Source organism: Myotis davidii, unplaced genomic scaffold (genome assembly GCF_000327345.1).
Source record: "Myotis davidii unplaced genomic scaffold, ASM32734v1 scaffold1476, whole genome shotgun sequence".
Classification (NCBI taxonomy): Eukaryota; Metazoa; Chordata; class Mammalia; order Chiroptera; family Vespertilionidae; genus Myotis; species Myotis davidii.
In genome coordinates this window covers 666505-686156 of record NW_006287253.1, presented here as the reverse complement: position 1 = coordinate 686156, position 19652 = coordinate 666505, and the positions used below count along the sequence as shown (strand labels likewise).

Below are 19652 nucleotides of genomic sequence, written 5' to 3'. Positions count from 1 at the left end.
TTGAAGTGGCTCCATTTAGATTATTGGTTACAGGTCCGTTCGTGTTTTAGGGTATATATTTGTGGCTGATTAGTGTTGCATTGTATGACTACGTTTGTCTGTCCATGCTATACATGGACATCTGGACTGTTTTCAGCTTTTGGCATATTAAAATAAACTTGCTATGAACACTCCTGTACAAGTCTTCCTGTGGACGTATGTTCTAATTTTTCCTGGGTGAACTATCTAAGAGTGGAATTGCTGAGTCATCGGGTAGACATATATGTTGTTTTATGAGGAAGTGCCAGCTCTATTTTTCAAGTGGGGGAACCAATTTGTACTCCCAGCAAAACTTATGAGAGTCCCCACTTGCTCTGCAGCCTTGCCAACATTTAGGATTGTCCGTCTTTAATTTTAGCCATTCTGATGGTAATGAAGTGGTATTTTATCATGATTTTAAGTTGCAGTTCCTGGTGATTAATGAGTTTGTGCAGAGCTCTTTTCAAAGTGTGTGTTTGTTTTAGGGGATAGGGTGGGGTATTAGCAGCTGCCTGATGTCATACTGGAAATGTTTCATTTATCACACGATCTTGGTGTGGGGTTTGACCCCTCCCTGGAGCAACAGTGCTGGGAGGGTCCCCAGCGCTGCTCCTGGATTGCAGCCAGCTTCTTCCCTGTGTGCCCAGAACATACCCCTCTCTGAGGGACTGGTGGGACTGGCCAGGGGCCAAAGCCCTGGCATTTATCAAGTGGGCCTGGCATTGCTGTGGTCTTAGCTTCCACAGGGAGTGTCTGCTGCTGAGCTGCTGGCCTCAGCTGGCTAGTGGTCCATGGTATCGGACCCTGTGGCTCACCTCCTGAGGGTATGCTCAGGTCACCTTTTCTGAAAGACCCCCGTGGGTACAACCATGTGTGATGTTTTCATATACCTCTTGCTGCCCTGCTGCACCAGGGCTCAGTAACTACTCTGTCCCTGGAGGCTTGGTGCCCAGAGAGGACCTTGTGCATCACTCACTAGCACCCTCCCTGCCCTCCTGGCTGATTTGTTGTTTTTTCCCCCACAGTTTGCTCCCAGAACACAAACAAGACCTGTGAGGAGTGCCTGAAAAATGTCTCCGTAAGTAGCACGTGACTGGAAGCAGGCCCACTTTTGCTAACAGGGGTGACCCTGGTGTGTGTTAAGGGATCAGAGGGTGGGGATGTGGGAGATTTTTGTGATGGATATTAAGTATTACTTTATCCCTTCTCAGGCATCTCCAGCTGTCCCATGGGGACTGCAGATGCCACCTGAGCATCATTAATAGGCATATTTCACTCCCAAAACAGGTATGGGGTCATAAAAGGTGTGCACCAGGCCTGTGGTGGGAGCATGCGTGGCTGGTGGGGAAGCCTCAGACCCCCCTGAGGTGGTGGTGAGCGTTGGTGCACAGTGCTGTTCAGACAGGGATTGTGGGGACAGAGGAGCAGATGGATGAGAGCTGGGCAGAGGGGTCAACCGGTGACTGTTAACCTGTGACCAGGGCCTCATGTTGGTGTCATTAGACCATAGAGGCCCAAAGCCCTGGTCATCCACCGCTGAGGGGTCAGAGGAACATGAGCCGCCTGTAAACCTCTAGCCAGAGTCCTAGCTCCCTGTGTCCCGTGTCTCCACCAGTGCCAGGGAGATGCTTCTCTCCCAGCTCTTCACACAGGAGTGGAGAAGAGAGGCGAGAGCCAGGGGGACACAGGCGCCAGGTCAAGGGGGGAGTTGGGGGCGTCTGGTCAGTGGGTCAGCCTGTTCACAGCTCACTAGTCAGGATGTGAGCCTCGCAGCCAGGATGTTCCAGTGTCCCTGGTTCTTGCAAGTCCCTGTGTGACCTTGAGCAAGAGGGTAGCTGCTCCTGGCATCTAACACATGGGTGTGTGCAGCAGGCCATCGGGGAGAAGGAGAGAGTCACATGTGCCGCTGGGGAAACCTCCCGCCGTATCTGGCCGTCACAGGGCTTGTGGGAACAGTGCTGCTTTGTTAGGGTCCAGTTGCCGCTCCTCAGGCATTGACTTCCTGGGCAGCTCCCGATCCAGCAGCCTGAGTGTCTGGCTCCGTTTCACCGCAGCGCTGTGTGGTCAGCACCGAGGACCCGAGAGAAGCTGACCCGGGGTAGGGATGGCTGGGAGAAAAAACGCCCTTTGTGGGGCCGTGGCCTAGGGCCCTGGGGGAGCTGCCTCCCCGCTGTGGCCGGGTCCTTCTGGTGTTGGAACTACACAGCCTATGTTTCCCTTTCCTTCACATTAGGGTTTAATGACCAAGGGCGGGTCAGGAAAGATGTATCAGATGATTCCCACTTCAAGACGTGGGGCCATGTTTTTACAAAAATATGGCAGGGTCTTGGGCCCCAAGCACATCTGTGAGTTATAGGACTTACCTCTGCCGGTTACACCGAAAGGAGCTCGTACTGCAGTTTCAGGTCTTATCGTTGACAACGCTGAACCAGATCGGGGGGCTCTGGTCCTCAGGGTGGCATTTTCTTGATGTTGCTTGTTTTCAGTGTCTGGGTTTTTCTATTGAAGTCATTTCAGCCGTAAAAATGGCTTAGAGTCTATGTGGCTTTGCAGTTCCCAGAGCACCTGTGCAGCACTGTCCTGTTCAGCTCTCCCCGCTCTGGGAAGGACATTGGGAGGTGCAGGTGAGGGACATGTTCAGATCACAGTGGGGAGGGCACTTCATCTGAAGTCCTGACCCCCATCTGAACCCAGACAGATCAAGTCAGAGCTGCGGGCCACACGTGCAGGTGGGTGAAAGCCGGGGTCGGCCGTGTGTGTGTGTGTGTGTGTGTGTGTGTGTGTGTGGGTCCAGGGGTGCCCAAAAGTCTCTGAAAGGATGGGCGGTGCCTCGGGGGCCTGAAGAGCCTGAGCAGGTTAGAGGGAGGCCGAGGGCACGCTCTGTGTCCTGTTGGTGTCACTCAAATTGTTTACCACGAACATACTCCTTCACTCATGTAACAACAACACCACAGAAGAGAACTTACCCTCCTAGTGAACATCTATGGCTTTTGGAAAATCATCATATAAAATTGGAAAATTAGACATTTAAAACTTAAGCTTTTTGAAAATGGAAGATTTACCAAACATTGTTAAACCAGAACAAAACCACTAAAATGCAAGATATTCTCAAACAACCAAAATAAAAAGGGTTTTTCCCGTTTATTAAGTATGCTCAACCATTTTAAACACAACACAGTAAAGTGGATGCTATGTAAAGAGACCTGGGGAGCCTTTGTTTTAATATATTTTGCAGTAGACATTCATCCTAACCTGGGACCAAAAAAACCCCCCCAAAAAAACCAAAACCATAACTTTCCATCCTATTAAAATCTCAAAGGAAAAAGAACGCCAGAAAACTGTTACCTTTAAGATCTAAAATAAGAAGCCAAGTTCTTCCTGTGCAGGCACAATCTGCAGCCTAAGCCCCACTTCCTTTGTTGCCAACGCCCACAGTGCCAGCTCCAGACTCCCCCGCACACACGCCCTGGGTGAAGGCGCTGTCCCTGCCCCAGACCGCCTCTCCCCTGACACTGTAGGGACTTGGGGGCATCTGTGAGGCTCCAGTAGGTGCCGTTGAGCCTTGGTTGTACTATCTATAAGGCGGCTGGAGGAAATACTCACCTGCTGCTCTTGTAGAGGTCAGAGGTAGGATCACGGCCACAGAAGACCACTAACATACTGAGCTCCTGCCATGGGCCAGCCTTGGTCTGCCTGCGAGGGATCCTTCAGTGGTGCACATGGATGCCTATCCTCCTGATGATGGGCCACGATAGGCAGCTTGAGTGTGTCAGGAGGCGATGTGCCAGCAGGGGCGGGGGCAAGGGGGCAGTTTTAAGTAGGTTGCCCAGGTTAGGCCTCATGGAGGAGGTTAGAGAGCCACATGCGTCTGGGAGGAATGTTCCAGGCAGAAGGAGCAGCCCATGTAAAGGCCCTGGGCGGGGTGAGCTGCCTGGCATCTTTCATGACAACACAGAGGCTGTGTGGCTGTTCAAGGTGCCTAATGGAAGTGGTTTGAGTGACATGGTTCTTGGTGGGCAGTTGAACCTCTGTGATGGGGTGAGAGCCCAGGCCGTTACCGTCCTCCGAGGGTGAGCAGACCAGGTGGCTGATGGTTTAGGGAATCAGGTCCTGGACCGTCTGGTTCTTTGGTGTTTACGTTGAATTTCTAACATTTAATGTTTATCTCTCTCAGTGTCTTTGGTGCAACACGGATAAAACATGCGTGGACTATCCAGTGGCAAAAATCTTGCCCCCTGCTTCTCTTTGTAAGCTGAGCTCTGCACGCTGGGGCGTTTGTTGGGGTAAGTGGTCATTTTACAAAATTGGCTTCTTGGTTGTGCTCATGAACATAAGCTGCCAGAAAATGTATTCCCAGTAGTTCTGTGATGTTCCCAGTGGGAAGTTGGGGAGCCATTGAGAGCTTGTGGTGTCTCAACTGGGGGGTCCTTGCAGATCTGGAGGCCCCCTTCAGGCCTCAGCCTTGGCACTGGGTCTCCACACCATTGGGGGTGGCGAATTGAAGGCTGCTTTTTGGATGGCTCAGCACCTTATGTCTTGGTGATGTTCGTGGGCCACTTTGACCCCTGTGGTTCCTGTAGGGACTCTGACTTCCCAAGCAAGGAATCCCTGCTCAGCATGGGCATGTGTCCCATCGTCTCCATGTGGTTGTTACAGGTATTCTGTCATCAGAAATTAGCCCTTTGTGAGATTCAACTTTTCTAGTTTACTTTTATGTATATACTTATTTTTTTAGAGAGGGAGAAAGGGAGAGAGAAGGGGAGAAACATCAATGTGAGAGAGACACATCCATCAGTTGCCACCCATATGCACCCTGACTGGGATCAAACCTGCAACCTAGGCATGTGCCCCAACCAGGAATCAAACCCACGACTTTCTGGTGCACAGGACGACACTCCAACCAACTGAGTCACACCAGCCAGGGCTCTAGTCTGCTTTAAATATATATATATATATCATTGTGACCTCCTGGTTCATGGGTCATCGTTCAACCACTGAGCCATACTGGACGGACTCTAGTGTGCTTTTATTTATTTATTTATTTATATTTTTTTCTAGTTTGCTTTTAAATTAGTTGCTGGTATATGTTGCTACACAGAACTCATTTTTATGTGGTTGGGTTTATTAATCCTTTCTTTTTATGGCTTCAGGTTTGGGGTCAAACAGAGACCACCTTCTTTCTATCTATCTGTCTATCTACTTACTTTTAAATTGGTTTTAGAGAGAGAGAAAGAAACACTGATGTGAGAGAGAAACATCAATGGGTTGCCTTTAATACATGCCCTGACAGGGGATTGAATTCACAACCTGGGCCTGTGTCCTGACCAGGAATCGAACTGGCAACCTTTTGGTGCACTGTACACACTCAACCAACTGAGCTACACAGGCGACGGCGAGGCCACTGTCTTAAGCTGCATAAAGGAGCTGTTGTTTTCTTAGGGCACTTTGATACTTCACTTGGTGTGTCTGCAGCTTATTCCTAATTTATCTGTCTTTTTTATAATTGAATTCCATTTTAGAATCCATCAGCCTCCATTAGAAATACTCACTTGTAGTGCTGAGGCCCAGGGAATCCAGGAGTGTGTGTGTGTGTGTGTGTGTGTGTGTGTGTGTGTGTGTGGTTGAGGGGCCTACTGTGTGGGCGTACACGCGTGTGCATGTGCCCACATACCCTTTGTCATTTCCACCCAGTTGACCATTCTCTCTGCTGTCCTCGTACCAGAAAGGCTTCACTGGGCCTCACTGCCCTCTGCTTCCGTCCTGTCCACTGTCTTCTCCATGGAACCGGTCCTTGCTCACTGTTTCACAAAGACCACTCCTGGGCCAGGGGACCCTGGGCATGTTGAGCATGAGCTGTTTAAATTGAAGTTTAACTTCTATTGGGGTGCACACATCTTCAGTCTCCCTCTATAGACTACAGTCTACAACATAAACACACATATATACACACACATATATCTACTCAGTAAACGTTTACGTGAGTACATAGCTGATTCCCCCCTTAGCAAAATATACAGACCATTTCTGGCACCCACAGCTGTTAATGCCAGGACTCCGCGGGTAACTGCTGGACTGACTTGCCATCAGCATAGGTAGTGCTGCCTGTCCCTGCCCTTCACATAAAGGAGGTCCTGTGCTGCCTCACCTGACTTCACCCCGTAGTATGTATGCCTGAGGCCCTTCCTTGTGTGTTGTGTGTGCCGGTTTGTCTCCGACTTCGGGCAGTGTTCACAGGTGTGCCTCCATTCTGCTGCTGAAGGACATTTGGGCATTTCCGGTGCTGCTGCGGTCTTGTGTTAAATGTGTGCCAGCCCTCCCTCCGCAGGGCAAATATGTAGGCGTAGAATTGCTGCCTCACCACGTGTTCATCCTTAGTAGGGCTGCAGGCATTTTTCCAGAGTGGTGTACCAGCTCATGCTCCTCCAAGCAATGTGGGGCTTCCAGTTGTTCCACGTCCCTGCCAGTGCTTGGGCACTCATCATCCTCGGTGTGGTCCATCTGGTGGGTGTGAGTGGATCTCACCGTGGTTTTCATGTGCATTTCTCTGAAGGCTAATGATGATGAGCTCCTTTCCAGGTGGAGGGCAGTTTTGGTAATTCTCTTGTGAAATGAAAGTCCCTGCCAAGGGTTTACAGGGATGGTCAAACCCGACACTGGACAGACGAGATCCATGGCAGTTTATTCATCACCTGTAGTCACAGCCCTTGGGGAGGGGATACTGGATGAATTAGGGGCTGTGGGAGGAGGCTTTGCAGTAACAAGAGGGTGTGGTGCCTGGGTCAGAGAGAAGATGTGATTGCTTGAGCAATTCCAAGGGCTGACAGGGAAATGACACCTGCACCTGGTTCCCAGAGTAAGGACGGTGGTTTGGCTGGGGGCCTCGCCTGCGGGAGTAAGTGGGGAGGGGAACTTGCTGGGCCACTCAAGGCCCTCCTGGTTTCACCAGACACCAGGGTACACTTAACACTAATGTTAGGCCTATACCACAGGTGGGTTTTTGGTTTTTTCCCCCCTCACCAGAAGATATGTTTGTTGATTTTGGAGAGAGAGAGAAACGTCGACCGGCTGCCTCTTGCACCTGCCCCAACTGGGGATTGAACCCGCAACCCAGACATGTGCCCTGACCAGGAATTGAGTCCACCACCTTTTGGTGTACAGGACGACGCTCAAACCAACTGAGTCACCCAGCCAGGGCCACCACAGGTGTGTTTTTGTTTGTTTGTTTGTTTGTTAATCCTCACCCGAGGATATTTTCTCCATTGCTCTTCAGAGAGAGTGGAAAGAGGAGAGACAGAGGAAGGGGGGAGAGAAACATCGATGTGAGAGAGACACATTGATTGGTTGCCTCCCGAATGCTCTAACCACTGACCCATGCCGGCCAGGGCACAGGCCCTTTTTACTCTTACAATTTAGAATCCTTTTATCCAGTTTAGGCAAAAATGTTTTGGAGTTTTAATTATAATAACCTTAAAAATATAAGTGTGCCTGGAGAAAAATGAGGACTTTGCCATTTTGAAATTTTTTCCAGAAGCAAGATGTCACTCCATCATCAGGGTCACCCGGGGTCGTTTTTATGTCCTTTGGTAGAGTGTCATAGATTGCCATACAGGATAACAGGGAAAGGGCTCATAGTTTTGCTTCCTATTATGATGTGATTTCTGTTTTTATTTTATGACTGGTTTTAGCTGCTAAGCAGGGAAGCTCTTTTGGGGGTAGATATATTTCAGAGCCAGTTACCTAATTGATCTCCGTCATTTTTAAAGTTGATGGTTGTAGAGTTCTCGAGTCAGAAACGACACCATCTGCTAGTGAAGGTCTCTTTCTAGTTACACCACTATTGCAACTCCAGCGCTTCTAGAGCAGGCCAAGGAAGGAGCGAATACGGTTATTGCTCAGAAGGACTTGGTCAGATGTCACACTGTTCCTGATTGTAAAATGATTGGGCAAACCCTAAGTGAGTGCTATTCTGCTGGGAGCCAATCTGAATGTGAGGTGGGTCCATACCGGCAAAGAGCCCTCCACTCGCCTCCCCGTCCCCAGGGCAGAACACTCACCATCCAAGCCCCACCCGGACCACAAGTGAGATTAGAGATCATCTGCTTCCTGTCATGGCATTTTAACCTCATTTTCAGAAGCAGCTGGAGCTGGTATGGGGTATGCAAAGCATGGAACCCACTGTTGGCCAGGTGGCTCTTCGAGCCTCTTCAATGGCTGGTGGGTTTTTTTGTTTTAAGATTTTATTAAATTAATTTGTTTAGAGACAGAGAGAAACATGGATGCGAGAGTAAAACATCAGAAGGCTGCCTCCTGCACGCCCCCACTGGGAATCGAGCCCAAAACCCTTTGGTGCAAGACATGACACCCAACCAACTGAGCCACACTGGCCAGGGCTTCAGTGGCTGTTTTAACTGGATGATTAAAAAACACATTCAGGCCGATGCAAGAGGCAGCTGATGGATGTTTCTCTCTCATCGGTGTTTCTAACTCTCTATCCCTCTCTCTTCCTCTCTGTAAAAAATCAATAAAATATATATTTTTTAAAAAACACATTCACAAAAGAAGTATTAGAGTTCAGATGGAATAAAAAAATAGTGACTGGTTTTAATTTATAAATCCTTAAGAGGAGCTGAAAAGAATGTAAAACTTGTGTTAAGTTTGTCTTTGTCTCAGAAGTTTGGTCTGGACAGAAAGTCATAAACTCATTGACACTGATCGGAAGCCATTTTCAAACCCCTGGGGAAGATCCCCTGTCCTTCTGCTTGCCGTGGTCAGAATTTAGTTCCTGTGCAAAATAAATGTGTTGCTTTTGACTTTGACTTCAGTAATTAAATGGGCTGTATTGGGCTTAAATTTTCTTTCAGGAAAGTCCAAATACACAGCTGAGTATTCTCTTCCTTCCTGGTTTTAACTTTCCTCGGTCTTAAAACATCTTTTCAGTATCTGGTGGTGGACCCCAAAACTTGGATCAATCCTGATTAATGGAGAAATTGTTAGATGGCACAGCTGTGTACTAAGAAAGGCCTGCTCCGCAGGCGTGGGTCTCACTCTGACATAGCTCCCCCTCCAGGAGGGGGTGTTGCTCCCCGGGGTTTCCTGCTCCAAGCAGCTCTGACTTGGCCTTGACTTGGCCGCTTTGCACTTACAGTGAACTTTGAGGCGTTGATTATCGCCATGTCGGTGGTTGGGGGCCTCATCCTCCTGGCGGTTGCCACATGCTGCTGCTACTGCTGCTACTGCAGAAAGAAGAAGAGCCGGAAGCCAGACAAAAGCGAGGAGAAGGCCATGAGGGAGCAAGAAGAGAGGAGAATACGGCAGGAAGAAAGGTGAGGCCACAGACTCATTCCCAGGTGATTCTAATGTGCAGCCAAGGTTGAGAACCACTGCTTTAAGGGCACTCAGATCAGGAAAGTGACATTGATAAGTCACAAGTCTTCTCCATTTTTAAAAGCTATGAACATGTAGTGTTTGTGGGTTTTCTAGGTTGTGGTACAAAGAGTGAAAAGCTACATATGCAGGGACCTAGCCAGGGACCACGACCTTCCTTGTCATAGGCCTGCTGCTTCCCTGTCCGTTTCCTCCAGTCGGTGACATCAGGGTTGCAGCTGGAGGTTGCAGCTGGCGGAGCCTTCCTGCTTACAGTCATGATAGTGGGTTCTCATGCTGCAGGGGCAGGAGCCTTTGAAGGCAGTTTTTCAATCTTCATTTGCAAGCAGACCAAGGCTCAGAGAGGGAGGAAAGCCTTTGATCTGGTCACTTGTCTCAAGCCCCTGGCCGAATCGGCCTTGTGCCACCAGTGCTGACCAGCACTTTCCTGGTTACAGAGCATTTGGCAGGTGTGTGTGTGCAGCCCTTGGCCACTCCCTGCCTGATTAGGAACGAGGAGCTCACGTGTCAGGAAGGCAGCCAATAAGGCCTAGGGCTCCAGGTCTCCAGGTCATCACCCTGAAGTCATGGGCCTAAATAAAAACTAGCTTTTGCATGTTCCTAATCATCTTTAGAACCTAGCATGAGGTTTTTACTGAATACTACCTTTTCTTTATATGAGAAAACAATTTTTAAAAAAAATCAGTATTGGACATTTGAAGTGCATTTATTGAAATAAAGAATTGAATAGCATGATATTGGAGCAGCTCAGACGGCTGTGCTCAGCTTCACCTTGCCTGTCCCAGTGGGAGTGTGGCCTGATGGCCCAGCCCAGCCCCGCCCTGCTCTCCTTCTGGAAAACGAGAACAAACCACAGCTTCTCTGCTGGGGGAAGTGGAAGGCGCTTCTTTTAAAGTTACATTGTATGTTGATGCTAAACAAGGTTTTGTTTGTTTTTTAGGAGGGCAGAGATGAAGTCAAGGCATGATGAAATCAGGAAAAAATACGGTAAGAACCGACTGAATCTCTGCTTCAGTTGGCGAGAAATTGCTGCCAAGCCCTCTTGGTCATTGTTGACGTCCGTGAGGTCTAACTGTAGGTATGGGGACAGAAAGACGTCTCTACTCTCCAAGTGGTGCTGTTATAACTAATTCCATGCAATGCCTTAAAAGATGAATATTTTTATCTCAGCCAAACTGCTCCAGGAATACTTGGCTTATGAAGTGTGGGCCGTCACAGGGGTCTGCTGTAGCCCCTTTCCTGGTCTGCCATCTTGTTTGCCTTAAAGGTCTGCTGGGGGGCGGGGGGGACATGGAGGGGGTGAGTCTGGTCTCCTCTGTGCCTTCCCTCCACCCTGGGGTCTCCCGACTCCTGTGTGTGGAGCTGCATTCCTTCTTTAAGGCATCAGCCAAAACGGAGGCCATGCTGTCCTTTTCCTGTTTCGGGGTGTTTTGTCCTGGGTTTGTTTGGGTTTTTGTTTGGAGAGATTGGGGGGCAGGTGGTGAGGCTATTTTTTAGTGTTGGAGAACATTAGGTCAGCTCCTGTGTTTAGTTGGTTCACACCCGTGGACAACATGAGTGTTGATGCTCTTGCTCAGTGATGGCTCCCTGTTGTTGGAAATGAGAGAAGTGGACTTGCTTGGCCTGTCCTGAGGCCAGGCCCTCACTGTTGACAGCCCTGGGACCTCTAGCCTTGAGCCACTCTGCCTCTCTTAACCTTGTGACCTGGGGATTCGGTTAAGTGGACCAAGCAGCTGAGCTAAATCCTAAATCCGACCAGGAACATGTCAACATCTTATCCAACTAATGCACTTATTTTGAAGTCCTCAGTGTGTATAAGGAAATACTGTGTTGTGGTGGAATATTAGGATCCTACTCACTAAAGTAGTAAATCCTCAAGGCTCAGTTCTCTGACAAGGGCTGCTGGTAGTCTGGGCTGTGCACGCTGGTTCAGCCGGCCCACAGGCTGGATGTCCTACTCACTGTCTCTGTGCCTCCTGAAGGACACCAGTGTGCGCTGTGCATCCTGCCCTGCCTCAGGCTGGGGTTGGCCTTGGTGGCCTCCAAGTGTTGGTTCCAGGCATGAGGCTGCTGCCCCTCCTCTTGCCGCTCGGTCTCTGTTTAAGATGAGCGGTCCGATGGCTAGTAGAGCCTTTTTTTGTGTATTCCCACCCCTTGACCTCCTCTGGGTGCTGCTGCATAGGCCTTCAGAATTATGTGAGGTCAGAGCCACCAATCTCTCTGCCACCTGGCCACCATGCTCTTCCCGCCCACAGCACAAATCCCAGTGTTGGGCCTTGTCCTGGGACAGGTGATGATGGGCTCCTGTGTGGGTGCAATTCCCTTGTCCAGTGGCGTCAGCACACTCCCCACTCGCCCCTCGTGCCTCTGCCTGGGTGCGTCCCCATGCCCACTGAACGGCAGTGTACACTCCTGTGACTGGGGACAGCTTGATTTTCCATGAAAGTGAGGAGCCTCGAAAGGAGCTTTGACATCTGGTTAATATTAATGTAAATAGCCCTAGCCCCAGTGCAGGCGAAACCCAGGTCTTGTTTTAGAAGGCATTTGCTTTCCGTAGCACGGAACAGTTTTCCTTCTGAACCAGAAGTAGAGCTGGGAACTGTTTCTTTTCCTTAGACTGCTTGTACTTGGCATTTGACATGATAGTTCTTTATCAAATCTGTGCACTTTCTCCCCAAGGCCTGAGGCTCCCCTCTTCCTCTGACACGAGCACTATGTTGCATCCCCTGCCTCTCTCTCCCTTCTTATCTCGTCCCCACCCCTGCCCTAAAAAACCCTGCTGTAAGCAAGTGTGTTGCAATGGTCCTAGATAATTTCAGTGTATAGTACAGGTTCTTACCGAGAGAGAGTCTGTGTGTGTTTCCACCTGCAAAGAGAACACTCCTAGTCTGGGTATTTATTTAGCACTTTAGATTCTACTAGTTCTGTAAATGCTTGACAGTTTAATTGATGATGACCTTCTTAGTTCTTTTTACAGCCTTAATTTTAAAAGTTAATCCACATTTATAAGGACATTTAAAGGAAGGTGCTTTATTTATTTATTTATTTTGTTCTGTATAATATTAGCTAACCACTAATATGGGGGAAGAAATACTGGCTTTAAATTTCTTTTCTTTTTTCTGTGTGTGCACTCCAGTTTTCTCCTTTATTTTTAAATTTATTTATTGTTTCTATTTAATTTATTTTTTCCCCCTGGCTTTAAATTTCTTAACTTCTCTTTGAGCAAGTAAGTCTTTCTTTCTTGGGGTCTGTTTTTTTTAAAATTATTGGTTTGGGCACATTTTATTTCAGTGTTAAAGTCACTGTATTTGGACTTTCAGAAAAGGTTTAGCATAGTATTCAAACCTGTGTAGGATCCCCATTTTCCTATTGGCCTCAGTAAACCTCCTTAGAAAGCTTAGTTGTATTGCTGTCTTGAATTTTGTTGTTGCCTAGATGCACTTGTAACCAAGTCCATTTTGTTTGCAGGTTTGTTTAAAGAAGAAAACCCATATGCTAGATTTGAAAACTAAAACACACTCCTGCCGTGTCAAGTCCCAAAGGCGCTCCTAGGGACAGCAGTCTGCAGGCCTGGCCGCCCCCATCCTGCCTGCTGACCTTGATGAAGTGAGCGTGACGCAGCTGCCCTGAATGCTGTCCGTTCTTGTGAGCTTCTGTACCCTTTCCTGATTCTGTATTTAGTCACCTGAAATGTTAAGCCTGTGCAGGTGGGGGAAGGCTGCTTTTGTTTTTGTTGTTAATTTGAGGAGGAATCGTGCACATTCCACATCTCAGTTTGTAAGCTCATTGCACACCAACAGCCGCAACACTAACGCCATCCTCCTGCTGCAGCGGCGCGAACCTTCTTCACATCCACCCACTAACAGCTCCACACAGCAGCCGGGGAGTCTTCTCTGCCTGTGACGTGGGAGGATCTGCCAGTCCCTCGTCGTTTCCCCCTAAAGCCACAGGTGTGGGCCTCAAGTCCCTGTTGCCCCGTCTCCCAAATGTCAATTCTGGTGGCTTTCCGCATCCAGGACACAGTGTCAGGGGCCCTACTTCCTAGGCTGTAGTTGCAGTGAAAAACATTGAGAGTGAATGCATTGAAAACCTTTTTTAAAAAATCCTAGATTTATTTCCCCACCTAAAAGATTTCACCAGGAAACTTCACTATCAATGTTCAGACCATGCATTGTATGATATTTTAATTTGTATCTTTAGCAGACCATGAAGCTTGTTATCCAGTGAAAATCTCTATTGTAAATGAAGTTTTGAAACAACCTCCCTAAGGCAGAAGATGGGTACTCCCATGTGCCAGCTTGGCGCTCGAGAGCGCTGTTCACTGCCCTGCTCGCTGTTCTAGCCCCAGTGACACAGGTGTCAGTCGCGTGTGTGAGGCGCTCTGAGCCTCTCCCTGCCGTTGGGCTGTGTGCCATCCCTGAGGAGGAAGGGCTCTGTGCCTGGGAAGTGGGGTGTCCAGGGCCAGCTGAGGGGATCTCCACACACTACCCAGAAACAATGGTGACTGTCCTGCTTCTAAGATGACCCTGGCTCTGAGCTGCACTCCTTTGGCTCAGACGTGTCATGAGACTTCCCTTTAGAGGCGGGTTCTCGTAGGTCACCTGTGGCCTCCGGGTGCCCAGTGGCACCGTATATGATGGTTCCATTTCTTTCAGAGCAAGAAATGTGGCTTCAGTAATAGACTGAACTCATGGCAGGGACAGCAGCAGACAATGAAGTGACAGTGGAAGCAGCCTTTCTTAAATCTGAACATACTCCCCAGTGCCAGATTGCTTTGAATTAGAAAAACATTAAGCTTCGGGAAAGTAGGCCAACAGGCACATAAAAGAAGCCATGCGTTCAGTCTTCACACTCCTGCTGCTCTGCCATCACATAAAGTTCACCTGCAGGCCAGGGTGATCAACACAGCATGACACGCCTTGAACCATGGAGACTGGTGCTGGGAATTAACGTTTCTACAAAACTGAGAAACTAACCTTTAACAAAGTCTGTAGTCTTATTTCTCTTACTTGGACATTTGACAGCAATTTACAGTGTTACGAAACATTCCTTAATATTTTAAAGCAGCCTGATAATTTTTACTTTCTGCTGTTTATTCATCGGAGAAACTTTGTAATCGACTTCAATGAACTTTTGTATTAATACAGTAGTTAGTATGTATGTAAAATCACTCAATGTAGGTTCCTGAGCTGACAGTAGAGCTAGGGATTATTAAATACAGTGAGTACAGTGTATTCCTCTCACAAGACATGGAGCCCTCACCAGGGCATCTGAAAGGCCACCCCAAGTCCACATGCTTTTCTCTGAAATAGTTCTAAAAGCAACCAAAAATTATAACCTCAAGAAACCATAACATTTGGAGTGCCTTAATTTTTAACCAGTTTCCAGTAAATGAATTAATACATGCTTTTGCTGAATACTCTGTTCCTTGTGTTTCATTTCTTAGCGGTATTAATATGGCTACAGATTCTCCTCGACTGACAATGGGGTTACATCTTGATAAACCCATTCATTCTAAGTTGAAAATGCGTGTGATATGCCCACCTAACAGACCCAGCATTAGAGCTCAGACAAGTTCACCACAACATGCTCAGCAACTCACTTGAGCTTGCAGTTGGACAGAACTGTTTCACAGGGAAGACAGACATGTAGGTGTCAATTGTTTTGACCCCTGTGATCACGTGGCTGACTGGGAGCTGCATCTCACCCCTGCCCAGCATCACAAGAGGGTCACACTGTGTATACTACCCAGGAAAAGACCAGAATTCAAAATGCAAAGTAGTTTCTGCTGAATGTTTCACTTTTGCATCATAGTAAACTTGAAAAATCCTAAGTCAAAGAACCATCATAAGTTGGGGACTGTCTGAACTTGAGAGTGAGGGCAGTTAGACTTTCTAGATACAGACAGACTTCTGAACCCGTCTCGTGATGTGTGAGCACTCTCAGCTTTAATACCCTGGCTGACGGGGAATGACCATACTGTGCCCTGAAACTCCCCGTGCCCTTGCCTTCAGCCCCTGCCCAGCCAACTGTTAGCTCTCTAGTCAGTGCACCACCCCCAACCCAGGCTTCCCTACTACTTAGCTGGGATCAGATAGAGAGAACCCCAGGAGAAAGCAGTTCTGCCTTTGAGTGTTGCGTCCTTGGCTGCCGTTTGAAACACATAACTACCAACAGGCACTCAGACTCCACCCCTCTCTTTTGGGGGTTCTTAAATGCCTGGTTCACGGAGAGCCCCCCGTCCCTCCCTGAGTTGCTGCTGAGCCATTTTTCCATTGCGTCCGTCACTGGGACTTTGGGGCTCCCTCTGTGTTGAGTTTGTGTCTGCAGGTAGTCGTCAGTCCCGTGGGAGTGTGAGCCTGCCCCCCTGGACCCAGCTGAACTCTACTCACTTCCAGGGGAAAGTCCACGGGCAGGTCAACTCCAGCTCCTTCGCTCTGAAATGTCCAGAGGTCACTGGCCTATATCTAGAATGTGGGAGGCAGGAGGCCATGTCTCCACCCCCAGGTGTGGTCACAGGGTGGCCTTGGGCCTGGTGAGTCCTAGAGTCTCCAGTCTGCGTGGGAAGCTTACATCAACCTTGGCCTCATTTAAGAAGATGGATGGTGGTGAGACCTGTTTAGAAAGATAAGGACAGGAAGTGAAATGCTTCGTCATAGTGCCTGCTCTTCAGGAAAAATCACTGCCAGTTAAAAGGTGAAAATTTGGCCGAAACCGGTTTGGCTCAGTGGATAGAGCGCCGGCTTGCGGACTAAGGGGTCCCACGTTCGGTTCTGGTCAAGGGCGTGTGCCTGGGTTGCGGGCACATCCCCAGTGGGAGATGTGCGGGAGGCAGCGGATCGATGTTTCTCTCTCATCGATGTTTCTAACTATCTCTCTCCCTTCCTCTCTGTAAAAAATCAATAAAATATATATTTTTTAAAAAAAGGTGAAAATTTGGATGGGAAAACAGTGGCCGTGTCCCCATCACCTGGCTCTGGGCATCCTAGAGCTGGTCCGTGTCGCAGGGCTCCATGCACGTGGCCACTCCCTCCCAGGCGGTTTTGCAGCACCCGTTCTGTCCCCTTTGGGGTACCTGTGTTCCCAAGGCAAGTCTGTCTGTGCTGCTTTGGCATGAGATGTGAGTGAACCGTGGGGTCAGTTCCTAGAAGTAGAATTCTGGATCAGAGTGTTCATGGTGCTTATTTTAAGTGTTGGTAGAATTCTGCCAAAGTGCCCACCTCTCTTGAAGGGGTCTGTAACGCTTTGCAAGATGGGTGCAGGTAAGTAGCCCCAAACCAGAGCCTCATCTGGAAGTCGGTTCTCTGGGTAGACAGGAGCGCAGGCCCTGCATGTGTGTGTGTTTTTGGTACAGTAGACAGTACAGGTGGATGCTGGCCTGGGGCATCATTAAGAGCCCTAGGGCCACGGCGGCTGAGAGAAGCAGGCCCGGCCGCCTGTGGGACAGGCAGGGAGAGCAGGCACAGCCGTCCAGGGAAACCTGAGTTTGAGGAACTCCATCTTGTCAGTGCTTCGGCAAGGTAGTGCTGTCAGTTTCTGAGAAATGAGAGCAGGAAGGAGGCAGGACGAGCCCTGGACCTGCCACTGTGAGTGGTCCCGAGGCTCCCCAATCTCCCCACTCTCCATTCTAGGCCCCCTCTCCACAGCACCCCTACGGGTCCGGCTGCTCCCTGCAGTGGTGTTGTGCAGGTCCCAGGGACCATGCCCTGGCCAGACAGTGGCTGATTCAGTGGTCATTTGTGCTCACTCTACCAGGAAGCACAACAGCTGGCCCCTGAGTCCCCAGACAGACTCACTGCAGCCTGATGGTTAGCAGAAACCCGCATGCCTCACGGTTGGCATTGCCACTACTGAACTTTCTCGGCCCACATGTCCACTTGGAGGAACCGAAGGACCCAGCACCAGTCACCTCTTTGGGGAATGGGGACCTTACTGTGTCCCTTGGTACAGGTGCCCGGCCAAGCCTGAGAGGGCACCAGAGGCACCAACTCCCAGGTGGGCCGCTGGGAGGGGCTGAGTGGGCAGTCCACCCCTTGGGGCTGGGTGTCCGCTGGGCTCTTCACGTCCTGTGTCCCCAGCCAGCAGGTGGGGAGGACAGTGGGGAAGTGACCACTTGATTCCATTGGCAGGAGTGCACTCCTGGCTGGGCAGCCACCTGCCTCACCAGGGCCACATCAGGAGCACATCTAGCTGTCGGGAACTGCGTCCACATGAGATGGTTCCATTCTACCAGCACCCCCACTTCCTCGGTAAAGCTGGTTACAGAGGCCCCAGTGTGTCCTTCCCTGCACAGAGAGGCCAACTAGCCAGTTCAGTGGAGACTTGCTTGGCTTGATGGGTTTTCTCTCCAGAGCTGAAGAGCATCATTAATCCACAGTTGGTTCTAAAGCCTGAATACTAAGAATAATTCCTAACTACAGGTAAATCACCAAATACAGTCAACATAACATTCTTGAGTTCTCTAAGCTTAGGGGGAGGGGTGCTGAGTCCACAAAATGAATTTTCTTTGATAGTGGGAGTTGACTTGGGGTGAACTTGGGGTGCTGGCCTGGCAAGAAGCCTTACACTTTTACTAACGTTTCCAAGAGAATGCTGTTCACCAGCGGCTCGTGATGATGGATGGGTGGTGAGCCCTGTCCCTGTCCCTGTCCTCTGCCCCCTGCTGGCCTCTGGACCATGGTGAGCCCTGTCCCTCTCTGAGGATCCCCACCAGCTGGCTGGCCTTCCTTGACACTAACTCTCAGCCATCACTAACACTGTCTCCGGCACTGCCCATCTCAGGGCTTAGCCTTGCGCCCTGTGTTTTGTATGTGTTTGTTCCTCTTGTCTACTTTACAAGGGGTCACATTTGGTTAAGTTGATGAGTATGTCAGACAGGGTGACGTGTGCCGTTTTCTTCCTGCCTCATGATTTCCAACTTTGTATCCCAAGTAACAGAGTTGCCGTTTTTGTTTTTACAAAATCCAGTTACTCAGTCTCAGGGACTCATGTTCAGAGGTCACAGCAGGGAGGGTGTGGCCCCCGTGTCAGCTCAGGAGTCGGGGCTCTCAGCCGAGGGGCAGCACCAGTTTCTCTGATTGGAACCTAAGCTGGAGAGTCGTTAACTCGGCATGAGGAGTCAATATAAACAGTAGTTAACCCAGTGTCAAGAATTGTTAACCAGGCATAATGAATAGTTAACTTGTATAAAGAATATTTAACTAGGTATAAAAATAGTTAACCAGGCACAAAGAATAGTTAGCCAGCCCAGCTAGCCTGGCTCAGTGGTTGAGCATCGACCTATGAACCAGGAGGTCACGGTTCGATTCCCAGTCAGGCCACATGCTTGGGTTTCGGGCTCAATCCCCAGTAGGGAGCATACAGGAGGCAGCCAATCAATGATTCTCTCTCATCATTGATGTTTCCATCTCTCGCTCCCTCTCCCTTCCTCCCTGAGCTCAATAAAAATATATTAACAAAAAAGAATAGCCCGCTTGCCACAGAGGGTTGCTAACTGGGAGACTGATGGGCAGTGGGCATGCAGAGGCAAGCTGGCACCTGGGAGGAGGTTGGATGATTCACACGCTGGCCCCAAGCAGGAGGCACCGCTGTCCTGAGCTTGCTTGAAAGCCTTCCCCTCCACCCCCAACCCCCAGAATGAGTTCGGAAAGGAAACCAGTGGGTGGGAGCATGCAGCTTGCTCAGGAGATCTGAGCCCAAGTCCCAAGAAGGTTGCCAGGGTGTGCCCTTCCCCAGGTGGACACTAACAAGGGAGGAAGGGAGGGCAGGGAGAGGTGGAGCCAGCCCATGTCACACCTGCATGCTTGGCCACAGGGCAGGGACAGGCAACTGAATTCCAAGTGTTCAGACACCGAAATCAGAGGACACCAGGAGCTCGTGCTGTGCTCTGAAAATGTGGTGGTGGGTTCTAGGATCAGAGCCAGCAGGCCTGGGACTGTCAGGGGCTGCAGGTGGCCCACGCCCTCACCTTCCTCTCTTCCCTGGCCAGGGCTCCAAGGCTCCCAGGTGACAGTGACTCCACACTCCTCCTCCACCAACTTCTCCCTGATCCCATAGGACTCTCACCATGACCAGCCCAAGCCAGATCCTGTCACCAAGCCCTACTGTCTGCAGAGCACTGTAGCATCCCCGCACTGCCCTGACCAGGTCCACGCCATATCCTTCTGCTCCACTGGGGCACGGCTGGCACCACTGCTCTCCCTGCAGACTCTTCTCCTCCCTGGCCTGAGGGACCCTTTAAATATGATTGC

At 49.7% G+C, this 19652-nt stretch overlaps 2 protein-coding genes across 2 annotated transcripts in view; both read left to right on the top strand.

Moving 5' to 3' along the window:
- Window positions 1-1036: 1036 nt before the first annotated feature.
- On the top strand, window positions 1037-14821 carry PTTG1IP (pituitary tumor-transforming 1 interacting protein; the record flags this gene model as incomplete). Its single annotated transcript, XM_006759010.2, has 5 exons — window positions 1037-1096; window positions 4193-4301; window positions 9164-9341; window positions 10343-10389; window positions 12871-14821. Coding segments are annotated over 5 exons (438 nt in total), but the record flags the coding sequence as incomplete, so codon positions are not given.
- Window positions 14822-16654: 1833 nt separating this feature from the next.
- Window positions 16655-19652, top strand: part of LOC102763479 (small ubiquitin-related modifier 3) — a 17352-nt gene continuing 14354 nt past the window's right edge. Inside the window, exon 1 of the mRNA XM_006759009.2 lies at window positions 16655-16664. Coding sequence (XP_006759072.1) covers window positions 16655-16664 — 10 coding nt within the window. The remainder of the gene's footprint in view (window positions 16665-19652) is intronic.